Below are 18,891 nucleotides of genomic sequence, written 5' to 3'. Positions count from 1 at the left end.
AAACACTGAAGCAGAGTTTGCAAAATGTATCTTTATCATGCAGCAGACTGACTTTACTCGGCAAATAGTCATATCTGGATCTTAGTCCAATATTTCTTCTTAACTTTGTATTTTTTGCCTAACTACATGCACAGGCTGCAGGAAAAACGTCTAACCAGCACAAGGGCGCCCCCTGCTGCTCAGCTGCACTATGTAAACTTTTTTTCAACCCACAGTCAGATAGAAAACATTTACTCATTTCGTTAAGGAGGCCAGTAATTTTCTCAAACTAAATTCTGATTCAAACAAACATTTGTTCTGAAATTGTGAAAAGTTCCCCAAGAATGCTGAAACTTTATCTTAATGTTGGATCAGATACTTTAAAGCTTCATGATTAAACAGAATTTGAAAAAAGATGGTAGATGAAAAAAATCTCACATGTAGCCTGAGGTTAGTGAGCAGTAGTATAGAAAGCACAGAGCACATTTAAAAACAATGTTCACCAATATACGCAGTAAAAATAATAATAGAAAAGTAGGCTATAGGATACCCAGAACATGAAAGCACAAGACAACACTGAAAACCAGAGATGTACTGAGGTGTTGATCCATTAAAAGATTCTCATCTAAACAATATGTAACGAATCCCAAAGTGAAAAGAGAGCCAGAGGAGACAAGGTTGGGGTGATATGCTCTCACTAACAAATGATCTAATGAAATGTCCCCATCCAGTTCAGCCATATCATTCACTTTTAGTCAATTTCAAAGGAGCCTGTTTGAAGAACAAGCTCTGGTAGATCCTTTTCTATGTCAATTAAGTACTTCTGGGTGTCATGCTTCAGTCTGCCATACCTGTGATTGTAATAAGCCTCCACACACTCCGTGTAGGAGAGAAACAGACTCAAACGATGACGCTTTGAATCTTCATCCACCAGGGAGACACTCATATAATGCCGGGCTGTGGTGGTTATCATCCGAACTTTTCTCTTCTTGACCATTTCCTCATGTTCTTCACAAATTGTGTCCAGGTCTCTCTGGTAAACTGAGAGCAGTATTTTTATCGGGTCCACTGTGTGATTCCCTCCCAGCCTCACCAGGTGAATCAGCATCTGGATATGAAATGCTGCCCCGTTCACCCAGACCTTCACAGCCTGGTTTGTCATGTGCCCGTCCCTCAACATGGAGTTTTTCAGCTTGGTGAGAGCCTTACTCAGTTGGCCCTCAAGTCGCTCTATGTCATTCCTCATTTTGGTTTTGTTGTCAGTGTGCATGGTGCATCTTTTCAGACATTCATCGATCAGATCCCAGACCTCAGAGACCTTCTCCTCAGCAAACACACTCCTCAGAGCATCCTTTATGTTCTCCTCAGGTGGACTGAATGAGAGTATGTCAATGAGGATGGCAATGGCCAAAGCTCCCAGTCCATATGCAGGAGACTCTCCAAAGGCAGCCAGCTTTTCAACCATGTTCTTGGTCCAGTCTGCAGCACAGTCACCTGCCTCCATTTTCCTGGTTTCATAGTGCTGTTTCAGGTTTTCTAGAGAAACCAAACCAGTGAACTTCTGTAAACGGCCGTCGACTCCAAGATCAGGACCAGCATTGAGTTGTTTCACAAATTCATCCACAGTACTGGAGGTAGTGTTACCCATTGTCTCCTTTCAGGGTCAAGTTCTCTGTTTAATGAAAAGAGTCAATGTTATGGTCCATGTGAGTGTCAAACACCTCTGCTACTTTCAGTGTATCTCTCTTTTGTTAAAGTGATGTAAATGGAGCTTCAGCCAGTCAGACAGAAAGCACAATTAAAAGTCTGATTAACACAGACCAAGGTTATAATAGTTAACTAAAACGAAACTAAAAAGGAAAACTAAAATTTAAAATACACTGCAGTTAACTCAAACTTATAAAAACTAGAAAAGAAAACAAAAACGATAAGTAAACTAAAACTGTATCTTGTGTTCACAAAACTAACTGAAACTAACTAAAATTATTGACAAAATGTCCATAGTTGTAGTTTTTGACAATATTAATAGCCTTTAGGATTTAAATTAATCTGGCACATTTTCCCAACCAATTTTACGACAGTTTTCGGCAGTTGTCAGTGCCGTACGGCACCATCACAGCAACGTTCTGGGACGTGCTTGTTTACTGCACTGACTGGCTGTGCGCTGTGCTGCGACAAAACAGTGGAGCAATGAATCAGAGCATCTGTAATAGTTTAATTTAATGTGAGTCTGACTTTATTGTTACAGAGTCCAAGTTTCTAAATATTAAAGCTCATATTATATTGTTTTATATAATTTATGTTTTTATTATTTTTATTTAATTCATGTTAACATTGTTTTATATAACTTATGTTTATATTTTTATATTAAGTTTATATTATTTTCTTGTGTTTAAGGCAGCAGCCAACATTTCGGTATCAGCATTGACTGAGCAGTGAGCACTATGTTGGACTGGAAAATAAACTGTATTACAAAATATTTATTCTGACCTTTTTGAATCCTGCACCTGGTTAATAAGGTATGAAAAAACTAAAACTAAACTAAAACTTAAACCAAAACTAAACTAAAACTAAGCCTTGTTGCAAAAATTTAAACTAAATAAAAACTAGAATGCCCGCTCTAAAACTAATTATAACTAAACTGTAATGGTTAAAATATGTCAAAACTAACTAAAACTAAAGTATAATGACAAATCCAAAACTATTATAACCTTGACACAGACACAGAAAATCTACTCTTGAAATCACCGTTGACTTTGAAAATGGAAAAACACACAAACAATACGTTTATAGGTTTAACTAGTCACTTCAGCCTGACAGCATGTGAACAGCCTAACAAAAATGTCTTCCGTCGACTTAGCAGTTGAAGCTCAAGACACAAATGTTTTACCTCAGCTCAGAGATGAGTCCAGGAGTGAAGTCAAGTTTGCTTCAGTTTCTTTACCTCGAAAACAGGCCAGGAGGTGAAAGTACAGGCCAACTCAGCACATTGATGAGCCCCACCTTCAAAGCCTTCACATTAACCCACCTGCAGTGAACAAGCCTGTTTTATTGTTTTCTGACAGTAACAGGACACTACCGTGGATTGTTTTCATAAAAAGATTAAGTAATAGTTTTTAGTAAATTGCGATGTTTATCTCACATTTCCTCAATCTTGAAAAGTGAACATTTAGTAGTTGTTGGTAGTACCAGTGAACAGTTCATCAGTTGGTCCAGGAGGCGGCGCTGTGGTTTTTGTTAAACACACACTCGGCAGCAGCAGCCATTTGCCAGAGCGGAAGGAGGAAGAGCAGACAGAAAACATTTAGCCACTGAAGTAAAAAAAAAAAATCCTCCTCCAATTCATTTATCTCTAAATCTTAATTTTCTGCGATGGAAGTCCCTGGACCGGACAGCGACTGGAGGAGCCCCCAGTTCCGACAGAAAGTCGTCGCTCAGATGTGAGAGCTTTGTGTTTTTAATTTGTAGTTTTTAGCTAAAGCTTAGCGTGAGTTTGATCACACGAGCTAATAGTGGAAATCAATACGAAAGCGGTTTGACAAACTATGCTTAAAAACGGCAAATTAATACCAAACAGACAAAAACATCCACTAAATCAGGGGAAAATACGGCATGAAAGTCTTGAGCTGAACCTTTACATCTGCATTCATACATTAATCGGAACAATGGTTGATTCTGATTTTAACACGGGCTGTATTATTGAGAACCCTGAGATAAATGTGAAAATAGTAAAACCAATGTGTTCTTATTGTGCTAATAACATCACATTACAATAGTATTACAGCTTTACATGACGTATGCAAGTAAACTTTGAATACAGCCACCATCAAACCCGCTGGAATTGAGGTGTCACTCATAATTTATACAGCATTTATAAACCACTTTGTTCTTAAAAAATCTGGAAAAAAAATGCCAATTGCATCTCTTATGAAAGAAAACTAACTTTTCAAATCTTTAGATTATTGAACCTTTGATGAAGAATGCTTCGTTAGTAAAGCAGACAAGCAAAACACATTTATTTGTGTTGTTTTAACCAAAAAATGACAGTTAGTGCAGAGTTAAGTGTTTTTTTGGGGGGTTACATTTTATGCTCAGAAATAATTTGGTACTTGAGAAGATTGAACACCAATTGATCAGATTTGTGACCTGTTCCAGTAGTTTCCAAAATGGGGGTTACAAAACACAGATGTGGTGTTCAGGAATGCCTAACAAAATACAGAAGTGTTTGAAGTTGTATTTTTCATCCATTATTGTAAAAACAGAAACAAAAATTGGGGTTAAGAGTTCCCTGAGGTGACTGAGCCAGTTTAACGAAGGTATCATTGGAGGCTGATTAATTTAGGAAACAGCAACATGTTGTCGATTTATGTAGAGATGGAGTTTTTCCCAGCAGTGCCACTTTGAGTATCATCAATCTGTGTTTCCTTCAGTGAGGAGGCGATGAGGAAGGCAGGGACCGCTCACACCAAATCCAGTAATGACATGGAGAACCACGTTTATGTCAAAGCCAAATCCAGAGTGAGTATTGAAAGAAAAAAGCAGGAGCCAGTGTTTTAATAATTGATGCTTACTCATGGTTTGTAGTTGAGAAACATGCGAATATTTCCTTTCACAATCATGGTCTTCTTTTTTCCAGGAGGAGTATTTATCTCTGGTGGCGAGACTGATCATCCACTTCAGAGACATCCGTAAGTTGTAAAGCAACAACACGCCACACTTCAGGAGTTCTGATTTATTTTTTACAATAATGATCAAGAAGTCATCACCAACACCCAGTTACAAAAATTAGACCAAAATAATAAAAACAAATATAGACATCAGTGGAAGAAGGAAACTCAATCAACAAATAAGAATGTTGTAAGTTGTTAAAGAGAAAATTAAAGTTGGCAGATTTTTTTAACAGTTATTAAAAAGCCTTTACATAGACAGACTCTCACTAAATACAGACTGTCTGATCAGAAACTGGCTGTTAGAACTACTCGTTATAGAAATCAGTGGTTAGAGATATTAGAGAGTCTGTAGGCTTTGTAACATGGGACAGGTAGAACCTGAGATCCATTTTTCTCATCACCAAATCATACAAATATTTGAGACATATGTTAGGTGACTAAGTGACAGCTTGTCACCGAGTGAGACAGGCTGCTATCAGAGACAGTTAATAAGGTTTTATTAGGAAACAAAAACCATCTATGTCCATGTAAACATAGATCACTGGCTGTGTTTCCATTACACCTAGAATTGCGCAAAACCTAAATATCGCAGTAAAGAAATGGTAATGGTAACACCAAAATTTTACGAAAGCCTCTCAAATTCTGCTAAAATACTTTTTAACGCTCTCATGATGTGGTTTTTCAGAAGGAATAAAGGATATTGAAGTTTATCGCAAAAGTGCAATGGAAACACCTTTCTCGCAAAAACATATCTCGTCATAACAACGCACCTCCAACACCTCCTCATAGGTGTCCACTGCCACACTAACGGACTCTGGTGTTCATATTGTACCAGCTCTGCTGTTTCTTATTTGTACAGTCCAGATGTTTGTGTTTTTGACCGTCAGTAGTGAAGGCATCAGAGCTGTGAGCCGGTCAAAGTCAGAGTGCAGCAAGAGCAAGGGGCGGAGGTGCATGTGTGTGACTGGAAGTGCATGTGAGCTGAGGTTGAGGATTTTCTTTCAGTGTTTTGTTCCTGCCTGTTCTGAGTTGGTGTGATCACGGCCGACAGTTTGACCAGTGAATAAAAACACTAATATTCATGGATTGGCATCATCATGAGTGCAGCGTTCGGACTAGGGAAGGGTACCTTTCACATTTGAAACAATATGGTACAGATGCCCAGTACCTGCCAATTGGTACTGGTACTAACTTTTCTGTACTTTTTTGTGTTTATATGGCAAAAAATATCAATTTGTTTGATAATAAAATAAATAAAATGTTTTTTTTTTTTTTCAATTTAACGAATTCATTATTCAATATATATCCTTGTAATGCTGTGTTCATGTCCAGCATGGAAAATCATCTACTCTTCCACTCCCTCCCAGTCACAAGGATGCATTTAGGTACCTAAACATGGTACCTTTTGATTTTACGTGAATCGATACCTGGTAGTTTTGACAGAATTTGGTCGGTACCTATAAAAGTACCTAATTTGGTACCCATCCCTAGTCCGGACGGACGTTATGTTTTACTTTACTCAAGTTGTGCGCAGTTCTAGTCATAATGGAAACACCAGCAAGATGCAATTGTACTTTATCAAATCTTCAGAAACATTGCTTTTATTTTGCAAAGAACTGTAATGGAAACACAGCTAATTTTAATTTTTTTTGTTTAATTTCATTATTGTTTGATTTATATTTGATTGATGTAATTACTTTTTCTTGTTCTTAAAATGTGTTTGTTGATTTGTTTCTTTTTTAATCCATTTATTTGAACATTGGCTTCAGGAGCATATTAAAAAAAAAAACAACCTCTGTGCTTATAAAGCTTATTTTGAACTTTAAATTTGATCTGCTCTCTGGAAACAAATTTCAGAGCGCAGTGGTTACTAACAGCTTGTTTCTCGCTCACAGACAAGAAGACTCTTGGAGGTCCGGGTAAGTGGCTCGTGTTTCCGTCTTGGTTTGGTTCACTTTTTGTTTTGTTTTTCTTTTGCTGTGTTCTGTCTCCTGCTGGACCTGTCACTACCGGACTCATGGTGTTCATGATTTCTGCTGTGCATGTTGGAGCCGCATAATGTTGTCTGTTGTCTACCCTTCTGCTAGATCCCATGAATGCCCTGACTAACCTGACAGGGGTTGGAGGGGGCCCGGGCGCCATTGGCATGGGGCCTCGCCCCACCGGTGCTACAGTGGGTGGCATGGGGGCCATGGGGCAGATGCAGATAGGCCAGCATGCCATGGCAGGTGTGGCTGGAAACCCACAAGCCAGTGAGTGTGTTTCCTCCGTGTGGTGTGCGTTTTCAGTTAAAGCACATCTTCAGAGCGTTTGTGGATGCTGGCTGCGTCTAAACTGCATATTTTGGTGTCAGAGCTGGTCTTACTTTCAGTCTCCGCTTTGGCACGTTGTGTGTGTGTTTGAGACTCCAGAGCTTTCCTCTTACCTGGCTGGAGGCTAGCTCTGTCCTTCATCTTCTCCTAACCCACTCTTTAGTAGGAGGCCCAGGCCAGATGCCCATCCAGCAGATGGTGCAAGCGCAGCAGGGCGCACAGCAACAGTCCATCCAGTACCAGCAGTTTCAGCAGGCTCAGCAGCTGCAGCAGAACGCCATGCAGCAGCAGCAGAATGCTGCCCTCCAGCGGCAGCAGCAGTTTCAGCAACAGCTGAGAGTGCAGCAACTGCAGCAGCAACAGCAGCATCACCAGAACCAGCAGCAGCAACAGGCCCAAAACCAGCAGCAGCAGAACCAGGTATCCTTCATCTGCTTAGGTACTGGAGCAGAGGATGATCTCACGGAGGAAAATCCTTATCTTAGCCCCGCTTGTTTGCTGCTACGCCTTTTATAAACCCATGTGTACTCCACTGACCCACTGTGTTTGCAGATGCACCAGTCAACAATTCAGCAGCAGCAGCAGCAGATGGTGCAGCTGCAGCTCCAGCAGCAACAAGCTCAAGCTCAAGCTCAGGCTCAGGCCCAAGCTCAAGCTCAGGCTCAAGCTCAGGCCCAGGCTCAGGCTCAAGCTCAAGCCCAGGCTCAAGCTCAGGCTCAGGCTCAGTCCATCCAGCACATGGTTCAGCAGCAGCAGCAGCAGCAGCAGGTCCAGGCTCAGGCTCAGGCTCAGCCGGGTCAGATGCCTCCACACAGTCAGCAGCAGCCTGGCATGGTGCCTCAGTCCCTGACTGGACAGATGCCGTCTGCGCAGCACGTTCCCATCAACCCCCTCAGCCAGCAGCAGCAGCAGCATCAGCTCAAGATGCAGGCCTTCCAGGTGAGCCTGCTGCCCCCTTTAGGCGTGTTTCTGCATCTGTTATACACATTTTATTGTAGCAATTCTCAGATTCTTGGCCACTTTTAACAACTCTCTGCTTTAGGGGATTTGGGGATAATTGATGAAGCTGTTAAATTTTGTTTACATCATGCATCTTAAAACATTTCTATCAGACTGTGGGCTGATAAACTATGAAGGGTTCCTGTGGTCTTGCTTACCCACCCCTCTGCTTGCTTGCATGCTTTGCTCTGTGTGTGTGTGTTCATGTGTTGGTGTATGTGTAAGCAGGCTCGTGCAGCCTTGCAGCAGCAGCAGCAGGTGCAGCAGGCGCAGCAAGCAGCACAGCAAGCTGCAGCACAGGCACAGCTCAACGCAGCAGCAGCAGCTGGAGCCACCGTCTCTGGACAGGTGAGACTACAGCCGCCTCAAGCTAAAGGTCTCTACCTGAGCACAGACAAGTTGTTTTTGTTTGCTGTTACCATTAAATTAAAGGTCCTCAGAAGAGTAGAAATGCCATCTTTGGTGCTGCAGTGTTTATGTGTGTGTCCTCTTTGCTCACCTGTCCTGTCCTGTCTCTGTGTCCTCTGAAGTTGGTCCGTCCAGGGATGATGCCTACCCGGATGCCCCGAGCTCATAACCCCTCCATCCCCCCTCAGAATGCTGCTGCGGCTGCAGCCGCTGCTGCTGCAGCCGCAGCTGCTGCAGCTGGAGGACAGCAGATGACACCACAGGTATTGATCCTCAGCCTGACCCTCCTTGTCCTGTTCAGTGTGTGCTTCTGTTGCCTGTGCTCGCCGGATGCTTCTGCCTTTGATTGGTTTCACGGTTTGCTAAGTTTGAGCTCATGACTTCCAAACTGTGTTTCTAAGCAGAACATCACCAGAATATCTCAAAACTAAATGAAAGCATGTAAGCAGGACTAGGTTTATTACAGTGCATTATACAAGCATAAGCTATTTCACACCCACCCTGTCTCAGAGGCGTCATAAGGGCTTCCTTCTCTAACTTGGTCTGGTACTCTGTGCTACACAGATCCTGTTTTGATCCAAACTCAAATCTTAAAAGTCCAAAGTTTTTTTTTTTAGTTATTTTTTGGCTGTTTATGCCTTTAAATTAGTGGTGGGACTTGATTAAAAAAAAAGAATTAATTATGCTATTTGTAATTAATCGTAATTAATTGCATTTTAATCACATCAATATTCAACATCAGAAGCCACACTTTTCAATTCAAACAGATTTTGTGTAGAAGACTAAATCATTGAATATTCTCATACGCAAGTTTAAACAACAAAATCCTGTTTATTTTGTTCGGAAGATGTTTTTTTGGGGACACTCCTTTCAAGTACATTCATCAGCCTTTATGTGGTAAATAGTGCTGTCAGGAGATTAAAAAAATAATCAAATTATTTACATGATTTGTAATTAATTGATCTAATTAATCACATTTTAATCTGCTTAAGGTCCTCACATAAAGAATTTGAATTCTAAGGCATTACAAAATCATAGTGCATGACTAATGAGTAAATGAATGTATTGGAATGAATACATGAAAAAGAGAAGATTTGTAAATCCTTTTTTTTTTCAACTGGTCAATATTAATTAAAATGTCCGTGTTCCCTGCCATTGACATTCGATTACTGTTTACTAGGTCGATAGAAGTAAATTATATTTTTCAGCGGAGGGAGGCGGGGTCTAGTGGAGCTTGTCAATCAAAATCCTGCTTGTAAACTACTGTGGGTGACAGCGGTGCGCTCTTTGGACGAGAGCTCAGCATGGATATGAGGAGAAATGTAAGATGACAGAGACACAGAGAGACGCTGCAAGTCAGAAAAGTTCAGGCAGCTCACGCTCCAACTAAGGATGTGTTGCTGTAGCTCAGAGAGAAAGAGCAGCGCCATCGTGAGAAAAGACGACGGAGATCATGGAGAGGATCAAAGGATGGAGCGCCCGAGATGAACGGGATCAGAAAAGTTTGATTCGTCTGTTCTTTGGACTAAAAACAGGAAGAGAGACAAAAAAGAAGACACTCCACTCTTCTTAACTAACTTTGGTGTTTACATGGTCAGAGAAAACATGATTATTTGGGTCTTAAAAGATCGTTCCAGATGCTCTGAAAATGGCCGGTAGCCCATGAGTTAATCTTGCATTGATTTTTATAACGCGTTAATGTGCGGTGTAATTAATTAATCTAATTAACGCGTTAAAGTCACAGTTCTAATTTAAATATATGGTAGAGAGGACAGGGGATAGAGCAGGAAACAGGGCAAAAGCGGCGAGTGACATGCAGGACCTTAACCACTAGACCATCTATGCTCCAAAAGTCCATAGTTCAGAAATTATGAATACAAATGTCCAATCCCACAACACGACACAGCTGTTACATCATCTGACATTTACTATAAGACCAAAAACAGAGATTTCACCTCACAGCACACGTCACATTTGTTCAGTGTTGCAAATGAAAAGACTTTGATATTTTCAGTCACTTCAGTGTCTCCTCCTGTGACAGGCTACAAATGAATCACTTTTGTCCAACCGTGTTCTCCAGCAGGTGCAGCAGCATTCGATGATGTCCTCCCCGTCACCCGTGCAGGTCCAGACGCCACAGTCGATGCCTCCCCCTCCACAGCCATCGCCCCAGCCTCCAACCTCACAGCCCAACTCAGCCAGGTGAGCAGATGGTCACGAGACTCCATCTGTCTCTGACACTCACTGTGATTCTGCTTTTGTTTTCAACTCTCTCCTCCACCTCTTCTCCTCAGCTCTGGTCCCACCCCATCACCAGGAGGTTTTCAGCCCAGCCCGTCCCCTCAGCCCTCGCAGAGCCCCGCCAACAGTCGGACCCCCCAGAACTATGGAGTGCCTTCTCCTGGACCGCTCAATACTCCAGGTACATCTGAAATTCACCAAAGACTGAGCTCTGGCTCATTTTCTAAACTTGTAGATTAGACCCAGGATCTTCAAGTTTCTCTTTTTGTCCAAACCTGCAGGTAACCCAAGCTCTGTGATGAGTCCAGCTGGAGCCACGTCTTTGGAGGATCAGCAGTACATGGAGAAACTCAAACAGCTGTCCAAATACATCGAGCCGCTGCGTAGGATGATCAACAAGATCGACAAGAATGAAGGTCGGCCTCAAGGCTCAAACCGTCTGTTCATTAATCAGCCCTGTTACTGACCAATCATCTTTCAGTCTGCGAACAAAGCTGTGACGTGAGATTCTGGTCATAAAAAACGAGACAGCTGAAGACGCTGCACCCATTCATGGAGAAAAAAATCACAAAATGATCCAAGGAGTCTTCTGAAATTTAAAATCTGTTCACTTTTTCAGAATCAGAATCAGAAATACTTTATTGATCCTCAAAGGGAAATTACATCGTTTTGCTTGTTCAACGATAAAAAACTACATGAGAAAACAGATTTCTTCCCTTCGTAATCCTCTGAATATTTTAAGATTTAGAAATTTAAATGTTTTGGAAATTCCAAAGACAAAATAATCCTTTTTTGGAATTAATATTTATTCATGTATTTATCATATTTTTTTTCGTTGACAGATAGAAAGAAGGACCTGAGTAAGATGAAGAGTCTATTAAACATCCTGACTGATCCAAACACCAGGTAACAGCTCGTCAATAAAACACACTCATCATCCACTTACTCACAGACTTAAGCTAACGTGTGTGTGTGTGTGTGTGTGTGACCGCAGGTGTCCTCTGAAGACGCTACAGAAGTGTGAGATTGCGTTGGAGAAACTGAAGAACGACATGGCCGTGGTGAGAACGTCTCCTTCTGAAAGCACTCAGAGAAATGTGTTAAATTTCCAAAGAGATGAGTAAAAAGATAAAAGATCAAAAGAGAAACAGAACTGGGCTCGAGACGTCTCCCTGATTGGGATAAAATGAAAACAAATGTTTAATAGTGTGACAAAAAAAGGAAAGAAAATCATACCAAGGCGAGCTCAAACAGAACAACTCAAAACCTGGATCAGAACTGTTCCTATTCTTCAGATTTGATCAAGAGTTTTCTTCTATCTTGTTTCAGCCGACCCCTCCTCCACCGCCAGTCCCCACCAAGCAGCAGTATCTCTGTCAGCCGCTGCTGGACGCTGTCATGGCCAACATCCGCTCACCGGTGTTCAACCACTCTCTGTACAGAACCTTCGCCCCCGCCATGACCACCATCCATGGACCTCCTATCACGTAAGCACCTCCTTCTAGCCAGGTTCTTTATTTTTACACACAACTGTGGATTTTGAGGTTTATTTGCTGTCTTTTTATCCCAATCAGGGGTCCCATCGTGTCGGGCAGGAAGAGGAAACACGAGGAAGACGAGCGTCAAACCATCCCAAACATCCTGCAGGGCGAAGTCGCACGCCTTGATGTCAAGTTCCTCGTCAACCTGGATCCTTCGTTCTGCAGCAACAACGGCACCGTGCACCTTGTCTGCAAGCTGGGTGAGACGTACGCACAAGGGCAGGGGCTGAGAACACCAGATATTCTTAGTTTGAGGCCATGTCCACACAGAAACCGCATATACTGTATCTTTATACGTTTAGACTTGCCATCCACACAAAACCATTTCAGTGTTACAACACTAGAAACAATGTTTTTGAAAACCCAGCCAAAGTGAAGATTTTGGAAAACCCCTGTTTCATGGTTTCATGTATATACGAACAAAGTTTTTGTTTTTAAGTGTCACAGCTAAATGACAGAGGTTCATTCTGATTGGCTGGCACGAGTTTCACATCTGAAAAAACACTGCCACGGGGGTTTCGCATTCTTCAGGCCGCACTTATCTATACTTTTAAAAAGGAATGAATGAGGAGGGATATTCATGTTTGAAAACACTCGGCTACAGAAGGCCTGAGAGTGGTGTTTAAACATTGTGTCATGTTTGTTTCCTCAGATGATAAAAACCTGCCCAGTGTTCCTCCTCTGCAGCTCAGTGTTCCTGCAGAGTATCCCGATCAGAGTCCCTTCTGGGCCGACGACGGAGAGCAGTACGGTAAGACACACAGACACGCTGATAAAGAGCACATACTGGTGTACTCCTCCCGTGAAAGATGTAGAAAGTTTTATTCAATCCTCAGGAAAATGTTCTTAAACTTCTGCTCCTGTATGTCAAACCCAACCATCCTCCTTCAATGGATGACATCAATGTGTTTCGATCACATGACCACCTCTGTCTCTGATCCTCCAGGTGCAAACAACTTCCTGCAGATGGTCCACAAAAACATGACGTCCAAACTGCTGCAGTTACCCGACAAGCATTCAGTGACTGAGCTGCTCAACATCTGGGCTCAGAGCGTGCGTCAGGCCTGTCTGTCAGCTGCCTGAAGCCCCGCCCACCTCCGCTCACCTCCACTCACCTGACATTGCCTCTGTGACACTGACACTTTCAACGTGAACACTACAGGGTGACCTCTGACAGGCTTCTTTAGACACGTTACTGCTCCGTCTGTAGGTTTCCATTGAACATAGTAACTGCTTTGTCCTGCACTCAACTACACTCCTGAATGCACCATGAACAGAATAAAAGATGATATTATTTATGATGCATTCTGGGTAATAGTTTTCATAACAGACTGAAGTAGCTGCTCAAGTGTTCACAGAAGACTTAAATTTATTTAATATTTGTCTTTTTGTTGGCAGCAATGAGAAACAAAAAAGGGAAAAAATAACAGAACAGTGTGTACATAGCTGGATGCTCATTCCTGATATTCCTCTTGTTGCTCCCTGAATGGTTTGACATGTTTCTGTTTTGTACCTCAGAGAGGTGCGACTGTAAAGAAGAACTCTGAGAAAGGTTTGTACACTTTGCTTTTCAAAGTGGAACGATTAATGTATTTTTTTGCTATTAAACTTTTCAGTTTCAACTTTTTAAACCTGTTTCAATCTTCTTTTGCAACCAGACAAAAAGTTTAATATTCTGTTTTTTTTTCCTGAGTCTGAACATCTATTGTATTTTGATTTCACCAAGTCTGTTCTGCTAAACACTGCACCTTTAAGATGTCATTTCTGCTTTGAAAAGCCATGTTTAAAATTGCATATTCAAAAAATGCATTTTTAAATTTAGATAAAGGAGTTTTTCTTGATATTTTGTTATACAATAAGAAAAATGACAAAATAAGACAAAAATATTTTATTTTCAGGCAAAAATGGTACAAAAACTGTGAGCCGGGTCTCTAAAAACTGAAAATATAAACACATCAGCAGATTGTTCACCGTGTTTCAGAAGCTGAGTGAGAACGCTCGGTACGACAAGTTAGTAAACACATCGATGTGATCGCTGCTGCCACCCACAGTCAGGACCTAAAACACACAAACACACATTTAATGACTGTTTAAAGAAAAGCTTTACACAGAAAAAGAGGAAAAAAAACTGTGACACGTTCACTGACTCACCCTATGCTCGGTGCTTTTGGTGTTGTGCTGCAGTGTGTTCAGGCTCTGTGGTGTGCAGGGAATCTGAGCTTTGACGTCTCCACCCAGCAGACAGTGAGACACGAAGGGACCTTCACCGACAGACAAGATCTAAACACAATGCCAGAAAGATACACAGTGAGTGTGTGTACTGTTTGAATACATGTGATCAACATAAACTCAAAATATATTCCACAAGAAGCTGTTTTTTATCTGACACAGCAATAAAATTAATTCACAAAATGAGTCTAAAACTACTTTATTCAATAACTGACGGAAAACACTGAACTTTTTTATATCTTAAATAAGTTGATATGCTTCTGCAACGCACAAACATCACAACTTCACTGGATTTTTGAATAACATTTGAACACACAAAGCAATTTAACTACCCTTTAATGACAATCTATGACTTTAATTTCTAATTTCCCAGAAACTATTTTAAAGAGCTTTATAAACCACCCTGTCAGAGAATAAGAGAGAGTACTCACCATATCCTGGTGGAAGGCAGCCTGTCTCTGGCAGCCCTTCAGGGGGAAGACCGAGGTTGGAGACAGAGAGCGAAGATGCCACAAGGACAGAGATGGTCCTCCACCACACAGCTGGAGGGAAAGAATAAGAGTTTAAAGAATAATAAACTGTTTAAAAAAAAAAAAAGAGGCCCACATTGTTATATCCACCAAGGTGGTTATGTTTTTAGGAGAGTTTGTCTGTCTGTGAACAACATAACTCTAAAAGTTACAATCAGATCTTGATGAAATTTTCAGGAAATGTTCAAAACGAGATAAGGAAGATATGATTACATTTTGGAGGTGATCCAGATCACCGTCTGGATCCAGGATTCTTTGGCATTGTGAGATATGTGTGTATGACTCCACAAAAAATGGTCAGATTGCTTTGTAAAACAATACAAGACAAGGTCACCATAATTTCTGACAGATTTAAAAGTATGATCCCGATCCTGACAACATTCTGGATACTAAGATCCAGAATATGAAATATGAACTAGGTCATAATTTTCAACACTATCAGGAAACAAATTATTGTACAAACCTGCAACTAACACCAAATTGTAGCAGACAGTCTGCTGAAAGGGAGTACAGCATTAAAGTAGGACTTAAGTGTTAGTGACGATATGCATGGTGGAGGTCTGTGCTCTCAAAGAGCTTTTCTAGTTTTTGCTGTGAAATTTTGGGATGGCAATCTATCAAAGAAAAGAGATTTAAAATTTGGTGTTGTATTTGCACATCCATTGAGCCATGTAGTCTTTTATTTTGCATATTTCTGGATGTTTGGAAGTCTTGAAATGTAAAAAAAATGAAATCACTTTTGTAATCATGCCAATAAAAGTGCATGTGTTTGGATCAGTAGTTCATAACTTTTTTTGAACATCTGTGAAATATTATTTAAAGTTATGATAAATTTATTCTTCATCACTCCGTCTGTGTTTCCTCACCATCCAGTCTGAGTCTGTGGTCACACAGCTGATCCATTTCCCGTACTGAGGCCGAGCACAGCTCTGAAACACAAACACAGGGCTGACATCAACTACCCTGCCATAATTTTTACTCAGTGTAGCTTCTTCTTTTACATTTCTGTGTCACACTGTGTTTTTTTTTCAGAAAGTGATACCAAAAGGTTTAATCACTGAATCACTGAGTCGGAGAACAGAATAAGTAAAAATAATGAATAAAAGATGAAATGCTGGCTGCGTTTCTCACCTCGTACTTGTAGACCTCGATGCAGTGAACACACTGACCCGTCCGGCTGTCTGCAAAACAACACCAGAATGAATAAAAGTAATTAAAAAAGAACCACTCTGCTCTTCACACCTGAGACCAGCAAGGCCTCTGTCACTCACCCCACATCCTCACGGCACCGTCCTCCCCCCCAGACAGGATCTCTGCCTCCCTATCTCGCACAGTCACGCAGTGCACATAGTCTGAGTGACCCTGCAGCACCCCCTGCAAACACAGAGTGAGCTCCTGTTACAAAACAAACTCTAAAAACAATCAGCATGACAGCCTCAATGCATCCATCAGGAAGAGGAATTCTAGGATGTCCAGGACAGACCTTGAAGACACCGTGCTCCAGGTCCAGAATGTGGATGTTGTTATCTCCTCCTCCGACTACCAGACTGTTGTCCTACAACACAGAGAGACTGAGCTCAACGTGGACCCTGAACACATCACAGACTTGATTGGTCATTATTTCTCTTTCCTGTCATCAGTTTATGACAGATCTAACTTTATAACTAATAACTCAAGATCAGTTTGAGGAGAAGCCCAGTGTGTTCAGACTCACTCTGGGGTTGATGACCATGGCATTGATCTCAGGGATCTCCAGACTGGATCTGAGGACAGAAGCACAACACACCACACGGTTCAGAGCTGCAGGCAACATGATGGACAGACAGATGGTAGAAAGACCATAAGAAACTGAGTCTCACTTGTAGTTTGGTCGTTTTGTCCACACAGGTTTGACATTCTGAGGGAACACAGAGGCAGATTTTAAAAAAATGTCAAAAAAGTAAACCCGTCCTAGGATGATACTGATTAAGAGATGACATGACAGTCACCTTCTTGATGAGTTCATTCCAGCTCCATGCGCTGATCTCTCCGTTTCCTGTGCTGAGGAGCTGACAGTCGTTGGAGAGCAGAGAAAACACAGGACCCTCATGGGCTGATGAGAGAACCACAGATCAGGTCTTTAATTCATTCAGTGGTGCTATCTTCAAGCCAGCATCAGAGAGTGACGGCACTCACCTGTGAAAGTGAGGACTGGTTTCTGACTCAGCGAGGTAGCATCTGGACTCAGAGCTGCAGACAGGCTGTGACAGTGTGGGAATAATTATTGATAACACATCTTGACGTTGGTGGAGCAGGAGTTTTAAGCTCTAAGGTGTGTGTTTGTTGACTTACCTAAAGAGGGCAATCTCTCCATAATTGTTTCCAGCTGCCAGGAATCGACCACAGGGGGAGAAACTCTGGGAGAAGACGGACATGTGGAGCAGCTGTGGGACAGGAATGACACATTTTAAAAACTTTGAACATCGGTCAGACACACACCTGTTGCCTGAGCCTGCTGCAGTGTGAAGGCACTGTTTCCATTTCTTTTGTGGCGCCCTCTGGTGGCTGCATGAATAATAATACAGAGTCCACAGCAAACTAAACATTGTGATAAACTAAGGGACGATTGAATGTAGTTTGTCTGAGGTGCAGTCTACTTACAATTAGCAGCCATCAAAGCTGTATTTTAGCACATATTTTTCAATGGGAGGAGACAGAGGCGCATCCTCCATTCAATATCGATATTCAGTTACATTTCCTGCATTAAATTTAAGTTAATTTATGAGTGACACGGTCACACAACTTATTCAAACACGACTCAAATTTCTCCAAAGACTGTCTTTGACACATATAAGCTCACTTCAAAATTAGTTTTTACCCGCTGTGTTTTAACGACTGCTACACTGTTAGCAATACTCCATGCAACAATACAACACAGAGCGCACAAACAGCCTGAAGCTAAGACCTAAACCATGAGATGCTTCTTCATTCTGGCCAAAAAAACGGGTTACACATCAGATTAAACATAAACATAACTTTTTACCTCAACGGGGCCCATCCTGCTGCTGCTTTTTAAGTAATTTATTGACCCCGCTGAGAAGAAATGACTACGAGACGATGCGAGAGGGAAACATGAACGCAGGCGAGGAAATATCACGTCTTTACGGTGGCGCAGAGCATTCTGGGACATGAAGTACTTAGTGAACCTGCGGAGATTTTGCTTTCTTTTCAACATAAAAACATTACAACATAAACAATCATCGAAATAGAATTATTTCATTATTAATAACTGAAGTAGTTATTTATTTATTTTATTTGTATTCTTTTATGTTGCTGGGCTGTAATGGGTGAAGAACCTAACAAGTGGGCAGTAACTATACTAAAGAAAATAAGCTATTTGAAAAAAAAAAGGTTATAGGAATAACGCGTTTTGGAATCAAATCCATGTTGTTGTCATTTCGAAAGAAATTCAAGGAAATAAAACAGTCAAACAATAATTTGTATTACTCTTATTTTGAAAAAAAAAAGAGGGATGTAACAGGCAAACAAGAAAAAAACCAAACAAAAGGCAAACAAACAAACAAACAAACAAACAAAAACAATAAAAAAGCTTTTACTATTTGTTGTTGTTATTTTCATGTTTTTTCTGGTCAATTGTACCTGTTTATTTGTATTCAGTTCGGTTGTAAAATAAATTAATTCACAACCCCTTTGTGCCACAGCTGATATCAAAGCATTGATTTTCTTTTTAGCAACATGAACTATTGAGTGCATCAGTATGTTTTTTGATCAAATATAATTACTTGATGTTTTGCTTCCACTTTAGCGAGCAACAAGCTACTCTTCACTGACAGTAAATAAACTATGTCAGCAGTAGTAATTTACAAATTATTCAAGCAGATTTAAACCTTTCTTACAAAAAAGCTAATTTGGGGATTTACTATTTAGGAAAATGTAATTCTGGCTTTTTTTGATGCCTTAAAAAAACTAGAGTTTTGTTTAA

General features: G+C 41.0%; 2 protein-coding genes across 6 annotated transcripts; one reads left to right on the top strand and one right to left on the bottom strand.

Annotated features, from left to right (window-relative positions):
• The first annotated feature begins 3,244 nt into the window (after nucleotides 1-3,244).
• med15 (mediator complex subunit 15) lies at nucleotides 3,245-13,720 on the top strand. Of its 5 annotated transcripts, none has more exons than XM_074697334.1 (18): nucleotides 3,245-3,419; nucleotides 4,410-4,497; nucleotides 4,616-4,667; nucleotides 6,545-6,568; nucleotides 6,737-6,901; nucleotides 7,128-7,381; nucleotides 7,514-7,900; nucleotides 8,186-8,308; nucleotides 8,491-8,631; nucleotides 10,449-10,570; nucleotides 10,663-10,790; nucleotides 10,891-11,025; nucleotides 11,452-11,515; nucleotides 11,604-11,670; nucleotides 11,939-12,096; nucleotides 12,184-12,350; nucleotides 12,803-12,901; nucleotides 13,097-13,720. In XM_074697334.1, the coding sequence occupies exons 1-18, from the start codon at nucleotides 3,352-3,354 to the stop codon at nucleotides 13,231-13,233; spliced, it is 2,379 nt and encodes a 792-aa protein (XP_074553435.1). In that variant the 5' UTR covers nucleotides 3,245-3,351; the 3' UTR covers nucleotides 13,234-13,720. The 5 variants fall into 5 exon arrangements, with proteins under 5 accessions (XP_074553435.1, XP_074553434.1, XP_074553433.1 ...); XM_074697333.1 differs by having other exon boundaries at nucleotides 7,125-7,381; nucleotides 8,189-8,308; XM_074697332.1 differs by having other exon boundaries at nucleotides 7,125-7,381.
• Nucleotides 13,721-14,048: 328 nt separating this feature from the next.
• thoc6 (THO complex 6) lies at nucleotides 14,049-18,068 on the bottom strand. Its single transcript, XM_074696725.1, has 13 exons — nucleotides 17,932-18,068; nucleotides 17,241-17,332; nucleotides 17,085-17,149; nucleotides 16,898-17,001; nucleotides 16,769-16,806; nucleotides 16,624-16,672; nucleotides 16,393-16,464; nucleotides 16,181-16,283; nucleotides 16,041-16,090; nucleotides 15,776-15,838; nucleotides 14,811-14,921; nucleotides 14,302-14,430; nucleotides 14,049-14,208 (listed from the first exon to the last, which is right to left on the bottom strand). Exons 1-13 carry the CDS (start codon nucleotides 17,944-17,946, stop codon nucleotides 14,128-14,130), a joined length of 972 nt encoding a protein of 323 aa, XP_074552826.1. The 5' UTR covers nucleotides 17,947-18,068; the 3' UTR covers nucleotides 14,049-14,127.
• Nucleotides 18,069-18,891: the final 823 nt, after the last annotated feature.

This window comes from Halichoeres trimaculatus, unplaced genomic scaffold (genome assembly GCF_033239565.1).
Source record: "Halichoeres trimaculatus isolate MK-OKI-2021-1 unplaced genomic scaffold, fHalTri1.1 fHalTri1_scaffold_20, whole genome shotgun sequence".
NCBI lineage: Eukaryota > Metazoa > Chordata > Actinopteri > Labriformes > Labridae > Halichoeres > Halichoeres trimaculatus.
Note: the sequence above shows the minus strand (reverse complement) of the source record. Positions and strands in the feature narration are given on the sequence as shown.

Excerpts from the sequence above, each read along its gene's own strand:
- med15 (XM_074697332.1), top strand. The coding sequence starts at position 3,352 with ATGGAAGTCCCTGGACCGGACAGCGACTGGAGGAGCCCCCAGTTCCGA. Across the intron at positions 11,026-11,451 it reads CAAGATCGACAAGAATGAAG|ATAGAAAGAAGGACCTGAGT; the intron begins GTCGGCCTCAAG and ends TTTCGTTGACAG. Across the intron at positions 12,097-12,183 it reads ATCCATGGACCTCCTATCAC|GGGTCCCATCGTGTCGGGCA; the intron begins GTAAGCACCTCC and ends TATCCCAATCAG.
- thoc6 (XM_074696725.1), bottom strand. Across the intron at positions 14,431-14,810 it reads CTGCCTTCCACCAGGATATG|ATCTTGTCTGTCGGTGAAGG; the intron begins GTGAGTACTCTC and ends CATTGTGTTTAG. Across the intron at positions 14,209-14,301 it reads CCAAAAGCACCGAGCATAGG|GTCCTGACTGTGGGTGGCAG; the intron begins GTGAGTCAGTGA and ends TGTGTGTTTTAG.